The following is an 18,925-nucleotide window of genomic DNA, read 5'->3' on the forward strand; positions in this document are numbered from 1 at the left end:
GGGAAATCCTCCACATGCCAAACGGTCTTGGGGCTTTTTAACCAGAATTCCAGGAGTTTTAACCCCAGTTCCAGGAGTTTTAGCCAGAATTCCAGGAGTTTTAGCCAGAATTCCAGGAGTTTTAAGCCCAATTCCAGGAGTTTTAACTGGAATTCCGGGAGTTTTAAGCCCAGTTCCTGCCCCTGCAGCCGTGGGTGGGAACGGGCAGAGCTGGGAGCTCAAATCCTCACGACCTGGGCGGCCACGCAGGGGCTGCTCTGGGGGCTGTTCCCGGGAATGTCCCCAGGGTTGTCCCCGGGATTCTCTGCAGGATTGTCCCCGGGATTCTCTGCAGGATTGTCCCCGGTTCTGTCCCCGGGCCGCTCTCTCCGCAGCAGCAGCCGCCCGTAGGTGCCCCCGGCCTGGCCCTTGGTCAAGCGCCCGGGGTTGATGCAGACACAGCCCAGGACGTCCTGCAGGGGACAGGGAACAGGGGACAGGGAAAGGGACAGGGAACAGGGACGGGGACAGGGAACAGGGACGGGGACAGGGAACAGGGACAGGGATGGGGACAGGGACAGGGAACAGGGACAGGGATGGGGACAGGGAACAGGGATGGGGACAGGGAACAGGGATGGGGACAGGGAACAGGGATGGGGACAGGGAACAGGGACAGGGATGGGGACAGGGACAGGGAACAGGGACAGGGATGGGGACAGGGAACAGGGATGGGGACAGGGAACAGGGACAGGGATGGGGACAGGGAACAGGGATGGGGACAGGGAACAGGGACAGGGATGGGGACAGGGACAGGGAACAGGGACGGGGACAGGGAACAGGGACAGGGATGGGGACAGGGAACAGGGACGGGGACAGGGATGGGGACAGGGAACAGGGATGGGGACAGGGACGGGGACAGGGATGGGGACAGGGAACAGGGGACAGGGATGGGGACAGGGACAGGGATGGGGACAGGGAACAGGGACGGGGACAGGGATGGGGAACAGGGACAAGGGAAAGGGGACAAGAATGAGGACAGGGAACAGGGAAAGGGACATGGAAAAGGGACAGGGACAGGGGACAGGGAACAGGGATAAGGGACAAGGGACGGGGATAAGGGAAAAGGGACAGGGACAGGGGAAAGAGATAGGGGACAGCAGTCATGGGATGGAGAGGACCCCACAGGGACAGCGGGGACTGTCAAAAATCCGTGGTCACGGCGGAACTGGGACCCCACCCAGACCCCAAAATCCACCAGGTCCAGGTGATTTGGGTCCCCCCAGCCCACCCAGACCCCAAAATCCACCAGGTCCAGGTGATTTGGGACCCTCCAAGCCCACCCAGACCCCAAAATCCACCAGGTCCGGGTGATTTGGGACCCTCCAAGCCCACCCAGACCCCAAAATCCACCAGGTCCGGGTGATTTGGGACCCCCCCAGCCCACCCAGACCCCAAAATCCACCAGGTCCGGGTGATTTGGGTCCCCCCAGCCCACCCAGACCCCAAAATCCACCAGGTCCGGGTGATTTGGGTCCCCCCAGCCCCATCCCGGCCCTGCCCGTGGTTTTCCCGCTGGAATTCCGGCCTGTGCCCGCGTTGGGGTCGGGCTGGGGCTGACCTTGACGAAGAAGCGCAGCTCGGACGGGGTCACCAGGACGTCGGGGGTCACCGGCAGCGCCGCGAACGCCGCGAGCGCCTCGAAGTCCACGTTGAGCTCCTCGGAGGGTGGGTACAGGGGGTAGAAACTGCAGGGGAGGTTTTGGGGAGAAAAAAGGGGTTTTTGGGGAGGAAAGAAGGGGTTTTGGGGAGTAAAGAGGCATTTTGGGGGGGAAAAAAGGTGATTTTGGGAGGACAGAGAGGTTTTGGTGGAGGACAGAGGCGTTTTTGGGAGGTCCTCACCTGCGCTGCGTCAGGATGTGCCGCAGGATCCGCGTGAAGCGGTCGGAGACCCCGGAGGAGCTGTGGGAGGAAGGGGAGAGAAATGGGTGAGAAAAGGGAGGGAACGGGAAAAAAGGGACGGGGAAAAGGGGGAAAATGGGAAAGGAAAATGGGGGGAAAGAGGGGATTGGGGAGGGGGAAGGGAAGAGAGAAAAGGCAGAGAAGAAAAGGGGAAAAAAGTGTAAAAAAAAGGGGAAAATGCTAAAAAATGGGGGAAGATTGAAGAAAGGGAGGGGAAAGGTTAAACAAAAAGGGGAAAAGGTTAAAGAAACGGCGGGGAAAGGGTCAAAAAAAGGGGGAAAAGGTGAAAAAGGGGCACCTGCTGATCTCCTCAGCCCCCATGTGGAAGAGGAGGTCGGTGGAGGTGAGGCCGAAGACGACACCGTCGATGTCCAGGGTGCAGGGCTCCGGCACCAGGAGCACGCGCTGGACACACGGACACGGGGCTGGACAGCCAGGACACCCCAAACCCAGCCCAGAATGCCCCAAACCCAGTCCAGGACACCCCAAACCCAGCCCAGGACACCCCAAACCCAGCCCAGAACGCCCCAAACCCAGCCCAGGACACCCCAAACCCAGTCCAGAATGCCCCAAACCCAGCCCAGAACGCCCCAAACCTCCTGAAATATTCAAAACCCACCCTGGAATGCCCCAAATCTGCCCTGGAATGCCCCAAATTGGCCCTAAATCACCTCAAAACTGCCCCAGTCCCACCAAGTTTCCCTTAAGCCCCCAAAATGTTCCCCAAAATCCCCGGGGCTGAGCTGGATTTTCTGCAGGAACATCAGATCTGCTCCTGAGGGACAAGGAATCATTAAATGAAGGAATCTGAACCCAAAAAGGGCTGGGAGGGGCGTTGGGAGCTCTGGAATCCCAATCCTAAACCCTCTGTGCCCCTGGAAGCTGCAGCAGCAGAAAAAGGGGGATTTCAGCCCAAATCCCAGCTGGGGGTTGCCAGGAGGGGTGGGGACCTCCTGGGAATTCATTTTTTTGGGGGAAAAGCGGAATTTTGGGGCCGGTACCGCTCTGTCCTCCTTGGGCAGGTCCGGGAAGGGGAAGGGCGGCTGCGGATACACGAAATCGTGGGAGACGTCCCGGAGCGAGGGCACCAGCACGAGCTGGGAGCCAGCACTGGGGCGGGGGGGAAAAAGGGAAAAATGAGAGATTTTTGGGGTGAAAAGTGGTGTTTCTGGGGAAAAAAAAAAAACAAAAACCCGTGGGAATGGGAATTTGGGGCTGTTCCCGTGGCCACCTCCTGGTGCCCTCGACGATGGTCCTGAGGCAGAGCCGGAACACGTCGGAGAAGGGGCTCAGGAGCTGGCAGCTCTGCATTGGGGGAAAGCAGCGGGATCGGCACAATTCCCGTGGTTCTGGGGATCTGGTGCTGCCCCAAACCCGCAGGGATTGAGGGGATTTTGGGGGGACCCCTCCTCACCTCCACCTGCTCGTGCTTGGCGTCCAGGAACGGCCCAAACTGCAGAAAAATGGGGAAAGCCAGCAAAGAATCGCTTTAAATCACCCCCAAAAAATAGAGCTTTTAATAATTCTCATCAGTGAACCCCGGTTTTAGTCCACACCCCTAAAATTTCAGGGCAAAATGAGACCAAAAAGGGGAAATTGCTGAAATTGATGCATTGTGCCCAGGCAGGGAATCAGGGTTTGACTCCGAGGGCAGCGTTTGCTCTTAAAATGGAGCTTTTCTGTCACTTTGGGGTGAAAAATGGGGATTTGGGGCATTGCTGGGTGAAAAATGAGAGGTTTTGGGCACTCTTAGGATGAAAAATGGGTGTTTTGGGGCTCAGAAAGGGATTTTGACGTGAATTTTCCAGGGTTTGGAGCCTCCCAAGCATTTCGAGGCTGCGGGGTTGGGGTGAGGGGTGCAGGATTGGGTTAATAATGATGGAGGTAATTAAATATTCGTCATTAATGAGGGATTAATTGTCCTCACCAGCACACAAACGTCGGGGCGGTCACGGGCCACGACCTCCAGGAGGTCACTGAGGGGCTCGAAGGCGACGCTGTCCGAGGGCGTGAAGGGGCCGCAGGCCACCAGCACCATCCTCTGCTCTGGGGAAAAAAAAGTTTTTTTTGGGGGAAAAAAGGGGTTTTTGGGAGAAAAAAATGGGTTTTTGGGAGAAACAAGAGGGCTTGGGAGAAAAGGGGGAAGTTTAGGAATGAACAGGGATGGAAAATGGGGGGGTTCAGGGACACAAAGGAGGGTCTGGGGGATGGAAATGGGAATGTGGGGAGGAAAAAAGGGGGGGATGAGGAGAAAAAGTGGCTTGGGGAGAAAAAAAGGGGGGATTTAGGGACAAAAAGGGAGATTTGGGATCCCAAAATGGGGTTTGGGGGTGAAGAAGGAGTTTGGGAGGGGAAAAAAGAGGGATTTGGGGGCAATAAGGGGAGTTTGGGGACAGAAGGGGAGATTGGGGAAGGAAAAGGGGGAGATGGAGAATCCAAAGGGCACTTTGGGGAGAAAATGAGGATTTGGGGGACAAAAATCAGAGCCGGGAACAAAAAGAAAGGGATCTGGGGGAGAAAAAGGGGATCTGGGGACAGAAATGGGGACAAAAAGTGGAGGCCCCAGGGCTCACCTGCCATCGGCTCCGCGGGGGTGTGGAAGGGCAGAGGGACCCCCTGTGGGAAAGGCAGGAATGTCCAAAAATGCCCCAATTCCACCCCAAATGCCCCCGTTCCGCCCCAAATCCCCCCGGGGACGGGGTCACCTCGTAGAGCTTGGTCACCACCATCCTCCTGCCCGTGCTGTTGGTGCCTTCCAGAGCCACCACCTGTGGGACACCGGGATTGGGGGAAAACGGGGGGAAATCGGGAAAAAGTGTGGGAATCAAGGAAAAGGAGTGGGAACTGGGGGGGAAAGGGGCAGGGATTGGGGAAAAAAGGGGGCAGGGATTGGGGAAAGGGGCAGGGATTGGGGAAAAAAGGGCAGGGATTGGGGAAAAGGGGCAGGGATTGGGGAAAAGGGGCAGGGATTGGGGAAAAAAGGGCAGGGATTGGGGAAAAGGGGCAGGGATTGGGGAAAAAAGGGCAGGGATTGGGGAAAAGGGGCAGGGATTGGGGAAAAAAGGGCAGGGATTGGGGAAAAAAGGGCAGGGATTGGGGAAAAGGGGCAGGGAGGGCAGGGGGAGCCCCCCAAAGCCACACCTGTCCCGGGAACAGGGAATATTCTGGAAGCTCCGAGAGGTCCAGCGGGACCTGGGCCCCCCCCGAGTGCTCCCTGTCCCCCACCAGCAGCACGGATTTGGCGTTGAGCTTCCCGTTCCCGTCGCAGCCGATCTGCCCCAGCACCGTCACCGGCTCCTGCGGGACCCCAGAACGGCGGGGGTTAACCCAGAACGGGGGGGATTCACCCCGAAACGGGGGCTGGGACCTCACCTGAGCTGGGAGCACGGCTGAGCTGAAGCTGTCCAGGCCGTGGTGCCTCCGCAGGACCTCCCCGAGCTCCTCCACCCGCTCGGCCAGCACTGGGAGGGGACCCGGGTGTCACCAACAGCGCCCCTGACCCGCTGGGGGTGACCCCGGTGTCACCAACACCCCCTGACCCCAACCCCTGACCCGGCTGTGCAGGGGGTGACCCCGGTGTCACCAACACCCCCTGACCCGCTGGGGGTGACCCCGGTGTCACCAACACCCCCTGACCCCAACCCCTGACCCGGCTGTGCTGGGGGTGACCCCGGTGTCACCAACACCCCCTGACCCGCTGGGGGTGACCCCAGAGTCACCAACACCCCCTGACCCCAACCCCTGACCCGGCTGTGCTGGGGGTGACCCCGGTGTCACCAACACCCCCTGACCCCAACCCCTGGCCCCAGCAGTGCTGGGGGTGACCCCGGTGTCACCAACACCCCCTGACCCGCTGGGGGTGACCCCGGTGTCACCAACACCCCCTGACCCCAACCCCTGACCCCGCTGTGCAGGGGGTGACCCCGGTGTCACCAACACCCCCTGACCCCAACCCCTGACCCCAACCCCTGACCCGGCTGTGCAGGGGGTGACCCCGGTGTCACCAACACCCCCTGACCCCAACCCCTGACCCCGGCTGTGCTGGGGGTGACCCCGGTGTCACCAACACCCCCTGACCCGCTGGGGGTGACCCCGGTGTCACCAACACCCCCTGGCCCCCCACACCCAGGGTGTCCGTCCCCACCTTCCCGCACGTCCAGCGCCTTCTGGAACATGGATTTGTAGGGTTTGCTGAGGCTCTGCTCGGGGCAGCCGAAGAGGCTGACGGCGCAGCCGCCGCGGCCGCTCCAGGCCGGGGCCTGGACGGAGCCAAACGAGGCCACGACCTCGCCCCGGCCCCCACGGGACGAGTATTTCTGGGAGGGGGTGACACTGTGGGGACAAGAAAACCAAGGGTGATTCAGGCTGGAGTCGTCCCACCCTGAAACTCGGTGGATTTGGGGTTTACCTCCAGTTCTGAGCACGAAAAGACAAAAGGAGCTCAGAGGGCTGAATTCCCTGAACTGCGCGCAGGGCGTTTTAACGGGGCTTAGCGGTCTGTGGGGGTCAACGAGGTTTAAAAACGACAAGAGTTTGTGGCTTTAAAGACTTTGTGACTGCAAGGAGTTCAGTGGGGACTTAACACTCCCCCCAAAGCTTACAGAGCTTCAAAACGCTCCACCTCAACTTCCGTAATGGTGTGGTTTTAAGGGAAAGGAAGGAAGAAAAGAGGCAGAAAGGGTGACTCCGGAAGCCCCCCAGTCCCCTCACCCACCTCGGGGAGAAGCTGCCGGGGGAGAAGAGCCCGTAGGGGCTGCGGGACGACGGCGCTCGCTTGGGCCGGGGCGTCTCTGGTGTGGAATTGCTGCGTTTCTGGGAGCCCTGCGGGGAGCAGGCACAGCAAAAGGATGCTCCCAGGCCGGTTTTGAGGCAAACCCCGCGCATTTGGGGTGGTGCCCACCTTGGATGGGGTGGTGTAGGCGTCCAGCAGCTCGTCCTCCTGCTCCTCGTCGAGGCTGGCGCTCGTTAAGGGGCACCAACGCTCCAGGTTTGGGGTGAAGCCCCCCCCGGAGCCCCAAATCCAAGAATTCCTCCCATTCCCAGGCCCCCGCGGGGGATCCGTGACCGCTCACGGCCCCCGGCTTTCCGCCAGACCCCCCAGACTGCTCGGGATCTCCTCGGGATCTCCTCGGGACGTGGGGATACAGCTCCTGGAGCGAGTGGATGTCGTGGAGGAGCCCCCGGCGCTCGTCCCGCCCGCGCCGGCCGCGGCCGCCGCGCTTGGCCAGCACCTGGGGCAGCAGGGCAAGGATGGGGGGGAGGATGCTGAGGGCTCCCCGCCCTCCGGGGGCTCTGGGGAACCCAAGGGGGCAATCGGGGACCCCCACCTCGTGCTCGAAGGCGTCGAGGCCCTCGGGGGTGAGCTGCAGGTCGAGGTCTTTGCTGGTGACGAAGGCCAGCAGCTCGTTGGCCAAGGCCACCGGGCCCAGCCCGTGGCTCAGGCACAGCTCCACCACTGCGGGGAGAAGAGGGGTCGGGGGGAGGTCCCAAATCCCACCGAGACCCCCCCCCAAAACCTTTGGGTATTTCCTAATCACCCCCTCCATCCTCTGTGCCCCCCAAAACCCGGCAGCTCCCAAAATCCCGGCCCTTACAACAGCCCCCCGTGACCCTCATAAACCAAATAATCCCCCACAGCTCCCCGGACACCCCCAGATCCCCAAACTCCTCCTCAGCACAGCCGACACCCCCCAAACCCCCTCTGACAACCCCAGCCCCCCAACACCCCTCACAGCTCCCCTGACACCCCCCGAGCCCCCTTCCTCCTCCCCACGTCCCCCCCAGGCCGCGCCCCCCGGAGCCCTCACGCTTGTCGGGCACTTCCTCGCCCTCGCAGCGCAGCTCGAAGAGCCGCAGCTCCCTCAGCACCGCCTCGGCCGTCACCGGCTCCGGGCCCCGCTCCGGCTCCGGCTCCGGCTCCATGCCCGGCTCCGCCATGGCCGCGCTCGAACCGCGCGGGCGCGACTCCGTGAGGGGGGGCGTGGCCAAGCCGTATAAGGAGAAAAGGCGTGGCCAAGGCGGGGGAAAAGGGAGTCGTTATTCAGATTTAGACAGAACGGACCAATGGGAGCGCGATGGGCGGGCGGAGGGGCGGGACCGGCGTGCCCTAAGCACCGCCCACCGGGGTGGGAGGGGAAAAGGGCGGGAGGGAAAAAGGGCGGGAAAGTTCGCGCCCTCAGAGCGCTGAGGGGGCGGGGCTGAGGCGGCTCTGAGGGAACCGAGCCGGCCGGGCCTGGGGGAACCGGGCCTGGGGGAACCGGGACTGAGGGGGGAACCGGGACTAAGGGGGGAACCGGGACTGAGGGGGGAACCGGGCCTGAGGGGGGAACCGGGACTGAGGGGGGAACCGGGACTGAGGGGGGAACCGGGCCTGGGAGAACCGGGACTAAGGGGGGAACCGGGACTGAGGAGAACCGGGACTGAGGGAACCGGGCCTAAGGGGGGAACTGGGCCTGAGGGGGGAACCGGGCCTGAGGGGGGAACCGGGACTAAGGGGGGAACCGGGCCTGGGAGAACCGGGACTAAGGGGGGAACCGGGCCTGGGAGAACCGGGCCTGGGGGAACCGGGCCTGGGGAGAGAGAACCGGGACTAAGGGGGGAACCGGGCCTGGGAGAACCGGGCCTGGGGAGAGGGAACCTGGACTAAGGGAGGAACTGGGCCTGGGAGAACCGGGACTGGGAGAACCGGGACTGGGGAGAACCGGGACTGAGAGAACCGGGCCTGGGAGAACCGGGACTGGGGGAACCGGGACTGGGGGAACCGGGACTGGGGGAACCGGGACTAAGGGGGGAACCGGGACTGGGAGAACCGGGACTAAGGGGGGAACCGGGCCTGGGGGAACCAGGACTGAGGGAACCGGGCCTGAGGGGAACCGGGCCTGGGGGGAGAGAACCGGGCCTGAGGGGGGAACCGGGCCTCGGGGGTCGCACCTGCCCCGGGGCCTCTGCCCCGGCTCCGGGGTCCCCTCCCTGCCCGGCCCCTCAGCCTCGTCCTGCACCCCCCGCCCAGGAGACACGCCCAGGTTTTAAGTCACAACCACCAAAACACCCCCCAAAAATATGAGTCTCACCCCAAATATGTGATCTGTAACCCCAAGGCAACCCCTAAACCTGCTGTTTTGCAGCACCTCGGAATGCCCTCACCCCCCACCTTGAGGGGAATAAAGAACTGCCAGAAAAAGGAGTTTTGACTTAAATAATTTTTTTTTCTTTTGGTTTTTATCTCATTTTTAATTTATAGGATAAAAAAAAATCACTTTATGGCACCCGGGGGCAGCAGATCCCTGAAGCGAAGGGCGACGGCCGGGGCTCCGTCAGCACAAGAGGCACCAAAATCCGGAGGATTTGCCCCAAAAGGGCCGAGCGTGAGGCGGGGGAGGGACGGGGGGCTTTGGCAAAGCTCGGGGGGTCCCGTGTGACCCCCACCCCACCCCCCCGTCCAGCCTTTTCTGCCGAAAAAAGCCAAAAAAAAGGGAAAAAACCGGCGCGGGGTCGTGGAAGGCACTTGGAGGATCCGGTCAGGCGAACATGGTGAGCTGGAGCCACTGGGGACAGGGAGGAGGAGGAGGGTGAGGGAGGAAGGGGAGCAGGAGAGGGGGAAGGAAGCGTGGGAAAAGCAAGAGAAGGAGGGAGAGGAGGAGAAAAAGGAGGAGGAAGGTGAGGAGGGGAGGAGGAAGGCCTCGAGCTCGCCCGGGTACCTGCAGCAGGTCGAAGGTGACGACGCCGTCCTGGTCCACGTCCATGGCCTGGAAAAACCCTGAGGGGAGGGAAAGGCGTTGGGATTTGGGGGTGGGGGGGAAGTTCCATTTCTGAGGGAAAAATGTGGTCGGGAAGGCCGGGATGATTCGGGATCGGGGCGGGATCATTTGGGATCTGGGAGGGATCGATTGGGATCACTGGGGATGACTCAGGACTGCGGGAGGGATGGTTGGGGATGGTTTGGGAATGTTTGGGATGGTTTGAGATGGTTTGGGAACGTTTGGGATTGTTTGGGATGGTTTGAGATGGTTGGGGATCACTCAGGGACTGCAGGAGGGATGGTTTGAGATGGTTTGGGATTGTTTGGGATGGCTGGGGATGGTTGGGGATCGCTCAGGACTGCAGGAGGGATGGTTTGAGATGGTTTGGGATTGTTGGGGATCGCGCAGGACTGCAGGAGGGATGGTTGGGGATGGTTTGAGATGCTTTGGGATGGTTGGGGTTGGCTCAGGACTGCAGGAGGGATGGTTTGAGATGGTTTGGGATTGTTTGGGATGGTTGGGGATCGCACAGGACTGCAGGAGGGATGGTTGGGGATGGTTTGAGATGCTTTGGGATGGTTGGGGATGGCTCAGGACTGCAGGAGGGATGGTTTGGGATGGTTTGGGACGGTTGGGGACGGTTGGGGATTGCTCAGGACTGCAGGAGGGATGGTTGGGGATGGTTTGAGATGCTTTGGGATGGTTGGGGATGGCTCAGGACTGCAGGAGGGATGGTTTGGGAACGTTTGGGATGGTTTGGGACGGTTGGGGACCATCGTGCCGCTCACGAAACATGGTCTCCAGGCGCACGAGGCAGCAGACGAAGCTGTCGAAGTCCAGGGCCAGGTCGGGCTCGGCGTAGCGGGTGATGAGCAGCTCGTGCAGCCTCTTGTTCAGCCGGTACCCTGGGCCAGGGGACAGCCCGGGGGTCACCGGGGGCCCCCCGGGCAGGGGAGGGGTCCCGGGGGGTCCCCGGGGGTCACCTGCGGCCTCCAGCGCCAGGCGCAGCTCGTAGGCACTGATGGAGCCCGACTTGTCCAGGTCGAACTTGCGGAAGATGCTCTGGCAGGAACAGCCAAACAGCCCAGTGCACCCCAAAATCCCCCCAAAGCACAGGGGTCACCCAAAACACCCCAGTGCACCCCAAAATCCCCCCAAAGCACAGGGGTCACCCAAAACACCCCAGGGAACCCCAAAATCCCCCCCAAAGGAGCACAGGGGTCACCCAGAACACCCCAGTGCACCCCAAAATCCCCCCAAAGCACAGGGGTCACCCAGAACACCCCAGGGAACCCCAAAATCCCCCCCAAAGGAGCAGAGGGGTCACCCAGAACACCCCAGTGCACCCCAAAATCCCCCCCAAAGGAGCAGAGTGGTCACCCAAAACACCCCAGTGCACCCCAAAATCCCCCCAAAGCAGCACAGGGGTCACCCAAAACACCCCAGTGCACCCCAAAATCCCCCCCAAAGGAGCACAGGGGTCACCCAGAACACCCCAGTGCACCCCAAAATCCCCCCAAAGCACAGAGGTCACCCAGAACACCCCAGGGAACCCCAAAATCCCCCCCAAAGGAGCAGAGGGGTCACCCAGAACACCCCAGTGCACCCCAAAATCCCCCCCAAAGGAGCAGAGGGGTCACCCAAAACACCCCAGTGCACCCCAAAATCCCCCCAAAGCACAGAGGTCACCCAGAACACCCCAGTGCACCCCAAAATCCCCCCAAAGCACAGGGGTCACCCAGAACACCCCAGTGCACCCCAAAATCCCCCCAAAGCACAGAGGTCACCCAGAACACCCCAGTGCACCCCAAAATCCCCCCAAAGCACAGGGGTCACCCAAAACACCCCAGGGAACCCCAAAATCCCCCCCAAAGGAGCACAGGGGTCACCCAGAACACCCCAGGGAACCCCAAAATCCCCCAAAGCACAGGGGTCACCCAGAACACCCCAGGGAACCCCAAAATCCCCCCCAAAGGAGCACAGGGGTCACCCAAAACACCCCAGTGCACCCCAAAATCCCCCCCAAAGCACAGGGGTCACCCAAAACACCCCAGTGCACCCCAAAATCCCCCCAAAGCACAGGGGTCACCCAAAACACCCCAGGGAACCCCAAAATCCCCCCAAAGCAGCACAGAGGTCACCCAGAACACCCCAGTGCACCCCAAAATCCCCCCAAAGCACAGGGGTCACCCAGAACACCCCAGGGAACCCCAAAATCCCCCCCAAAGGAGCACAGGGGTCACCCAAAACACCCCAGTGCACCCCAAAATCCCCCCCAAAGCACAGGGGTCACCCAGAACACCCCAGTGCACCCCAAAATCCCTCCCAAAGCACAGGGGTCACCCAAAACACCCCAGTGCACCCCAAAATCCCCCCCAAAGGAGCACAGGGGTCACCCAGAACACCCCAGTGCACCCCAAAATCCCCCCAAAGCACAGGGTTCACCCAGAACACCCCAGTGCAACCCAAAATCCCCCCAAAGCAGCACAGGGGTCACCCAGAACACCCCAGTGAACCCCAAAATCCCCCCCAAAGGAGCAGAGGGGTCACCCAAAACACCCCAGGGAACCCCAAAATCCCCCCAAAGCACAGGGGTCACCCAAAACACCCCAGTGCACCCCAAAATGCCCCCGAAGTGGAGACCACCCATAAAGAAAGATGCCAAAATCTTCACCCCACACCCCAACACCCCCAAAAAAGGGGGAGAAATAGTGGGGGGGGGTCTCCAATCGGCAGAGAGACCCCAAACCCCCCAGGAGCCGGGAGAGCCCCCAGACCCACCAGGTAGTTGCGGATCCGGTTCCAGAGGACGTTGAACTCCACCAGTCCCAGCTTCCCGTTCCCGTCTTTCTGGGGGAGGGGGGGTTAAGGAAAGGGGGGCTCCCGGGGACCCCCCCGAGCCCCCTGGCCCACGGGCGCAGGATACGTCCATCAGGTTCACCATGCTCCGGCAGGACTCGGTGCTGAAGCCCTTGGTCCGCAGATCTTTGTCTGGAATTGGCAGTTTTGGGCGTTAACGAGGGGGGCGGGGCTAATGGGGGGTAGGCCCGCGAATCCCGGCTCACGTTTGGCGATGATGCGGTTGAGGATGGTCTGCAGCTCGGCGACGCTGATCTCCAGGTCCTGCGGAGGGGACGGGGGGTGGCCCCGGTGTCACCGGCGAGCAGTGACATCGTCGGCAACCAGGGACGCAATGACCGACCGATGACGTCACGGCCAACCGATGACGTCATTGCCAACCGACGACATCACTGCCAGCCGATGACATCATGGCCAGCCGATGACGTCACGACCAGCCGATGACATCATGGCCAACCAATGACATCACTGCCAGACGATGACATCATGGCCAACCGATGACGTCATGGCCAACCCATGATGTCATTGCGAACCGATGACATCACAGCCAACCGATGACGTCATGGCCAACCCATGATGTCATTACGAACCAATGACATCACTGCCAGCCGATGACATCATGGCCAGCCGATGACATCACGGCCAGCCGATGACATCATGGCCAACCAATGACATCACTGCCAGACGATGACATCATGGCCAACCGATGACGTCATGGCCAACCCATGATGTCATTGCCAACCGACGACATCACTGCCAGATGATGACATCACGGACAGCCGATGACATCATGACCAACCAATGACATCACTGCCAGATGATGACATCATGGCCAACCAATGACATAATGGCCAACCCATGATGTCATTGCCAACCGACGACATCACTGCCAGATGATGACATCATGGCCAACCGATGATGTCACAGCCAACCGATGACATCACGGCCAACCAATGATGTCATCATTGCTAATCACTGACATCACTGCCAACCAATTATGTAATAGCCGATGATGTCATGGCCAACCACTGATGTCATGGCCAACCAATGACATCATGGCCAACTGATGACATCATGGCCAAACAATGACATCACGGCCAACCGATGACATCACCAACAATGATGTCGTTGCTAACAATGACATCATGGCCGACAAATGATGTCACCACCAACCAATGCCACCGTCACCAGCAACGATGTCGTTGCCAACCAATGATATCACCACCGACCACCGAGGTCACACCAACCGCCCCCGCTCCCTTACCGGCCCCGCCAGCTGCCGGAAGAGCTGCTTGAAGTTCTCATCGATTTCGCTCTCGCCCAGCACTTTCTGGGGGAAAAAGCGGCCGTTTCGGTACGCGCCCCGCCCCGGCGCCCCGCCGGCCCGGCCCCCGGCCCCGGCTGACCTCGTCCGGCAGCGTGGCCTGGATCTTGTCGTCCATCTCCCTGCGGACAGACACAGAGCGGGCTGAGCGCGGGCGCGGCGCGCGTTTGCCGGCGCTGCCGCGGCGACGCTTACTCGGTGCCGGCTCTCTTCTCGGAGAAGACGCGGAGCACGAAGTCACCCTCCTTGTTGGGCTCGAAGGTGGAGGGCACCACGATGTACTCGCCGGGCGGCAGCCGGAAGCGCGTGCTGACCTCGCGCAGGTTGATGAACTGCTCGGAGCGCGCGCGCGAGGCGTTGGCCAGGAAGAACTCCCGCTTCAGGTGCACGCCCGACCTCCCCACGTACTGCGGGCACCGGGGGGAAACGCTCCAGAGCCGCCCCAAAAACACCCCCGGGCGCGGCCTGCCCCGACCGGCGCCGCGCCGGATCGGCGCCGCCGGCGCGCGGTACCCACCTCGGGAGGGACCTGTGGGGAGAGAGGGGACACCGGGGGACCGTGGTTGGTGACGGTCGACACCAGGTCACCCCAGCTGACCCTGACTGACCCCAGCCGATCCCGTTACCTCGTAGACGGCGAAGCCGATGTCTCCATGTCCTTGCCGTGGCGGCGCTCGCGGCGCCGGTGCTTCTGCATCAGCGCCAGCAGGAAGCTGCAGCCCGGCTCACGCCCGCCGTCCTCGTCCCGGTCGTCGTCCACCTCCTCCAGCTGGATCTTGAACTGGGGTTGATCCAGAACGTGGCTGCAAAGGGGGCAGAAGAGGAGGCTCAGCGGGCGCCCGGCCTGGCGGGCCCGGCGCCGTCCCCCGGCGCGTACCGGGGTAGTTGCGGCAGCCGCCGGCGGTGCTGCCGCGCCGCCACGTCCCGTCGTAGAGCCGCGTGTTCCACTTGCGGAACTTGCGGGACTGCAGCGCGTCCGGGGTGAGGTTGCAGATCTCCAGGCGGGTGAATTCCCGCAGGAAATCCCGGAAGGACATCCTGCAGGAAGAGCTTGCCCTCATTTCCGGCCACGAAACGGCCAGGAAAAGGGGTCTGGGTTGAACTTCTCCTACCAGAATTCCCATCCTCCATCTTGACCATGAGCTGCTGGCGCAGCGCCGGCTCCACCGCGTGCCACTCGGCCGAGCTGCGGGGACAGCCGGGTCAGCAGGGCCCTGGGTCGTTACCGCTAACGAGCCTGGCGCTAACGAAGCCTCACCCGTCGCTCCAGGCGCCCGTCCACTCCACCTCTCCCCAGGGATTGCGCATGCGGATGAGCTCCAGGGCCTGCCCGCGGTACGGGATCTGCGGACGGCGCCGTCAGGCTCCGCCACCCAAAATCCACCCCTTTTCCCCCCAAACCGCCGTCCACGCTCACCTGCTTGGCGCCGGTCACCGAGTAGGCGTGGCCCTTCACCAGCTTCTTGAAGGTCACCGCCTCCATGTCGAAGGCGCTCGTTATCTGCGAGGAGCCACCGCGCCCTTACCCAGGGAGCGAGCCCAAATCCCGCCGGTTTTGCCCCGAAATGCCTGGCGTGACTCACGTCGATGGAGCAGCCGAGCAGGGAGCCGCGCTCCAGCGCCTTGAGGATGATCTGGTAGAGGTCGGCCGGGGGCCGGCGCAGGTCGAACCACTCGGTGACGCCGCCCGTGAAGTCCTCGAAGCCCTCGGAGGTGCTGCCGCCCGACAGCGCCTCGTAGCAGCCGTTCACCCTGCGCGGCAGCCGCGGCGGTTTTTGGGGGGTTCTGCCCCAAAACGGGCGCGGGGAGCGGGGAGGGGCCGTACTTGGCGTAGGCCTTTTCCAGCAGCGCGCTCCAGAACTCGGAGCCCTCGGCCGAGTGCACGAAGAGCAGCTTCCCGTCCTTGGTGGGCAGGAAATCGTCCACCACCACGTCCAGCCACTCGCCAAACTGCCAGATCTGGGGGGACAAGGAGGGGCCCCCTGCTTCATGCAGGGAAGGAGATTTTGGGGGGAAAACGCCCGGTTTGGGGTCCCACAAGGCAGCAGGGAAGCGGAGTCGCCATAATGGAAGGGGACACGAGGAACTGGGTGGGGAAAGGGCCCAGGTACCGGGGGATCCTCCCAAAATTTGGAGGCGTGACCAAAATGGCGGAGGGAATCCTTAAAACGCTGGGGGGGGGGGGTCACCCCAAAATTGCAGAGCGGAGCCCCAAAAACTGTGAGAGATCACCTCAGAATGGTCAAGGGGACGCCTAAGAAGGTGAGGAATGGTCAAGGGGACGCCTAAGAAGGTGAGGAAAGCCCCAAAATGGCGTGGGAAGCTCTCAGAATGACAAGAGGAGTCCTGAAGCGATGGCGGGAGCCCCAAAACGTCGGGATTTGCACTCAAAATGGCAGAGGGGAGCCCCGAGCCCGGGGTTTGCTGACCTGGAAGTGGAAGATGCCGGCGTAGCCCTGCTGGAAGCTCTGCCCGTGCGGCACCACGCGGTGCAGGAGGGTCTCGTTGAGCGTCAGCGAGGCGATGGCCGCCAGCAGCAACAGTCACCTGGGCGGGGCCAAAAACGCCAAATTCCTGGCCAAACCACCCCCCAAACCCCACAGATTCGGGGCAGACAGCGAGGGCTCCTCACCCAGCGCTCCCTGGCAGATGTCGGTGCGCGTGGCGCCGTCCACGATGAACTGCGGGCGCGGGCACAGCTCCTGCGGGAACGCGCCAGAATTTGGGATATCGGCACGTTCCCACGGGATTCTGGGGAGGACGGGGACGGCGCCGGGCTCACCGTGGGCCTCTTCCACTGCACGCCGCGGGTTTTGGAGGAGCCGGGGCCCAGCTCGCGGAAGCCGAGGGAGGTGGCGGCCGGGGGAAGGTGGGGTCCCGGAAAAGGGTCCCGGAGCGCCGGCACTCCTCGGCCAGCTGCCCGAAATCCTGGCCCAGGTAGCGCACGGCATTGTCGTGCCGGCCCAGCCCCAGCTCCTTGGCCCGCTGCCGCCGCACCTGCGCTGAGACGCCGGTGCAGAACACCGGCACCACGGGCGGCTCCGCCATCCTGCGGGAAGGCAGCGGGGAAAAGGCGCTCGGGATTCGGGGAAAAATGGGGGTGAGATGGGTGGGCTGCACGGGGAGGGGGGGTTTGGGGTTTTTGGGGGTGAAACAGGAAAAAACGTGCTCGGGATTCGGGGAAAAAAGGGGTGAGACACGTGGCCCGCATGGGGATGGGGGGGTTTGGGGTTTTTGGGGTGGAATTTAGGGTTTGTGGGGGATTATGGGGTTTTTGGTGGGGAAACTGGAAAAATGCGCTCAGGATTCAGGGAGAAGCAGGATTGAGGTGCGTGTTCCGCACAGGGATGGGGGTTTTGGGGTGGAATTTGGGGGTTTTTTGGGGGGGGTGAGGGAATTTGGGATTTTCCCCCCGATTTGGAGCCGCGCCCATGTCGGGTTGGAGGAAATGGGGGCGGTTTTGGTGAGTTGAGAGCGATGCCGTTTTGGGGAAAGAAGCGGGAATTCTGGGGGCAGGGAAGCTCACAGAGATCCCAAATCCTGGGGTTTCACCTCGAAATGGCCCTGTCAGAGTGCGGGACAGCCCCAAAGGCTGAGGAAACGGGAAAGGGCCCCAAACTGGTCCTGCAGGTTGAGGTGGGTCCAACCCCGAGGGCCTTCCTCGAGCCCTGAGGTAGGCTCATTAAGCATTGGGGTGCTTAATTAAGCACTAGGCATGTTAATTAATGCTAATCAGAGCCACCAAGGAGTGACAGAGCCGTGACAGGGGTGGGGGCAGTGCAGCCCCCCCCCAAAATGAGGCCAAACACGGGATTGCTGTCACCCCCAACCCCAGCACAGCCCAAGGGTCATGGACACCCCAAACTCGGGGATTGTGCCCCGAAAACGCACAAATAACCCCAAAATGGGGTGAGGGGGAGTCCGACCCACCCTCCTGCCCAGGGGTCCCCCCAGTTCCCTGGGCCACCCTCCCTGACAGTGCCCGGTCCCCTTGCGCCCCCTCCCCACGTACGTTTTTGGGGTGAAGTCGGCAGAAACGGCCTCTTTTCACCCCGTTTTGGGGGCCTGCAGCCCCGGCAGGTGCCGTGGGGCGAGGGCTGGGCCCGGCTGCACCTCAGCTGCTGCTTGTGCCCCGCTGCTGGGGAGGAAACGCCGGAAAAGAATTAAAACCCCAGGGAAAACCACCACAAGTCCAGCAAAACCAGCAGCAACCCCCGTTCCCCCTCCCCGAGGCAGCTCCAGCACCCCCAAATCCCCTTTTTTGGCAAAACCACGGCTCGGGGGTGGGGTGGGGGAGCCCCCCCCAACTCCCACCCCTTTCCCGGCTGCGGGCAGGGAAGGGAGCGGGCCCCGGGGGCAGGTTTTGCCCGTTCCCGCGGGTTTTTGCCCCGTGCCGGAGTTGTGTAAGCGCCGGGGCGCGGGGTCTGGAGGCGCTCCCGCTGTGTCACCGGCCGTGCCCTCCCGGGGCCCGCTCCGTACCTCTGCCGGCGGGGGCGGCGCTCCGGGGCTCGCCGCTCTTTTTGGGGGGGAAAACGGGGCAAAAGCGAATTTCTCACCCCAAACTTCCTGGAGCAGGAAGGCGAGGCCGCCCCCGCCCCCCCCCCCGCGACTCCTCCCTGCGCCGCTCCCTCCCTGCCCCCCGCAGGGAGGGACACGGAGCGGATTTGGGGGGGCCCGGGGTGGGTTTGGGGGGGTTTGGGGCTCTTCGGGAAAATCCTGCGGGATTTTCACCGCATCGAAGGGGGGGAGGGGCGTGGGGTGGGGCTGGGCACGGGATGGGGGGGGGGGAACACTGGGGGGGGGCTGGGCAGGGTGGGACACGCAGGGAGGGACCCTGGGGTGGGGGAGGACATCTGTGGGGTGTGCGTGACACGGGTGACACACTCACCGCGGACCCCCCTCCCCAAGGCAGATGCCACTCCCCCTTTTTAATTTTTCACCGCTTTTCCCCACAGGAAAAACAAAAAAAAAAAAAATCAAAATTAAGGATTTTTTAACACGTGTTGTTGCCAATTTCCTGCAGTTTTTCGCCCATTTTCTACGTTTCTCCCCCCAAAATGGGGAG

At 62.2% G+C, this 18,925-nt stretch overlaps 2 protein-coding genes across 2 annotated transcripts; both read right to left on the reverse strand.

Moving 5' to 3' along the window:
• Positions 1-218: 218 nt before the first annotated feature.
• On the reverse strand, positions 219-7,929 carry POLA2 (DNA polymerase alpha 2, accessory subunit). Its single transcript, XM_068178634.1, has 18 exons — positions 7,746-7,929; positions 7,266-7,393; positions 7,084-7,169; positions 6,839-6,893; positions 6,653-6,759; positions 6,083-6,270; positions 5,311-5,399; positions 5,080-5,235; positions 4,644-4,706; positions 4,512-4,554; positions 3,866-3,984; positions 3,353-3,391; positions 3,170-3,243; positions 2,940-3,048; positions 2,237-2,343; positions 1,879-1,938; positions 1,598-1,724; positions 219-452 (listed from the first exon to the last, which is right to left on the reverse strand). Exons 1-18 carry the CDS (start codon positions 7,873-7,875, stop codon positions 219-221), a joined length of 1,914 nt encoding a protein of 637 aa, XP_068034735.1. The 5' UTR covers positions 7,876-7,929.
• Positions 7,930-9,134: 1,205 nt separating this feature from the next.
• Positions 9,135-18,001, reverse strand: CAPN1 (calpain 1). Its single transcript, XM_068178685.1, is given in 27 exon segments — positions 9,135-9,482; positions 9,636-9,694; positions 10,466-10,582; positions 10,661-10,739; positions 12,459-12,527; positions 12,604-12,668; positions 12,743-12,800; positions 13,801-13,866; positions 13,943-13,982; positions 14,056-14,267; positions 14,378-14,389; positions 14,487-14,506; positions 14,509-14,643; positions 14,646-14,663; positions 14,738-14,898; positions 14,973-14,979; positions 14,982-15,046; positions 15,119-15,204; positions 15,278-15,361; positions 15,444-15,612; positions 15,686-15,819; positions 16,290-16,399; positions 16,402-16,407; positions 16,493-16,562; positions 16,643-16,728; positions 16,731-16,909; positions 17,873-18,001. Coding segments are annotated over 26 exon segments (2,133 nt in total). The 5' UTR covers position 16,909; positions 17,873-18,001; the 3' UTR covers positions 9,135-9,455.
• Positions 18,002-18,925: the final 924 nt, after the last annotated feature.

This window comes from Anomalospiza imberbis, unplaced genomic scaffold, assembly GCF_031753505.1.
Source record: "Anomalospiza imberbis isolate Cuckoo-Finch-1a 21T00152 unplaced genomic scaffold, ASM3175350v1 scaffold_52, whole genome shotgun sequence".
Taxonomy (NCBI): Eukaryota; Metazoa; Chordata; class Aves; order Passeriformes; family Viduidae; genus Anomalospiza; species Anomalospiza imberbis.

Bases quoted from the DNA above. Each gene is read 5' to 3' on its own strand.
- POLA2 (XM_068178634.1), bottom strand. From the start codon at position 7,875: ATGGCGGAGCCGGGCATGGAGCCGGAGCCGGAGCCGGAGCGGGGCCCG. The intron at 7,394-7,745 runs GTGAGGGCTCCG...TTCTCCCCGCAG, and splicing joins CGAGGAAGTGCCCGACAAGC to TGGTGGAGCTGTGCCTGAGC. The intron at 3,244-3,352 runs GTGAGGAGGGGT...CCCCCAATGCAG, and splicing joins CCAAGCACGAGCAGGTGGAG to AGCTGCCAGCTCCTGAGCCC.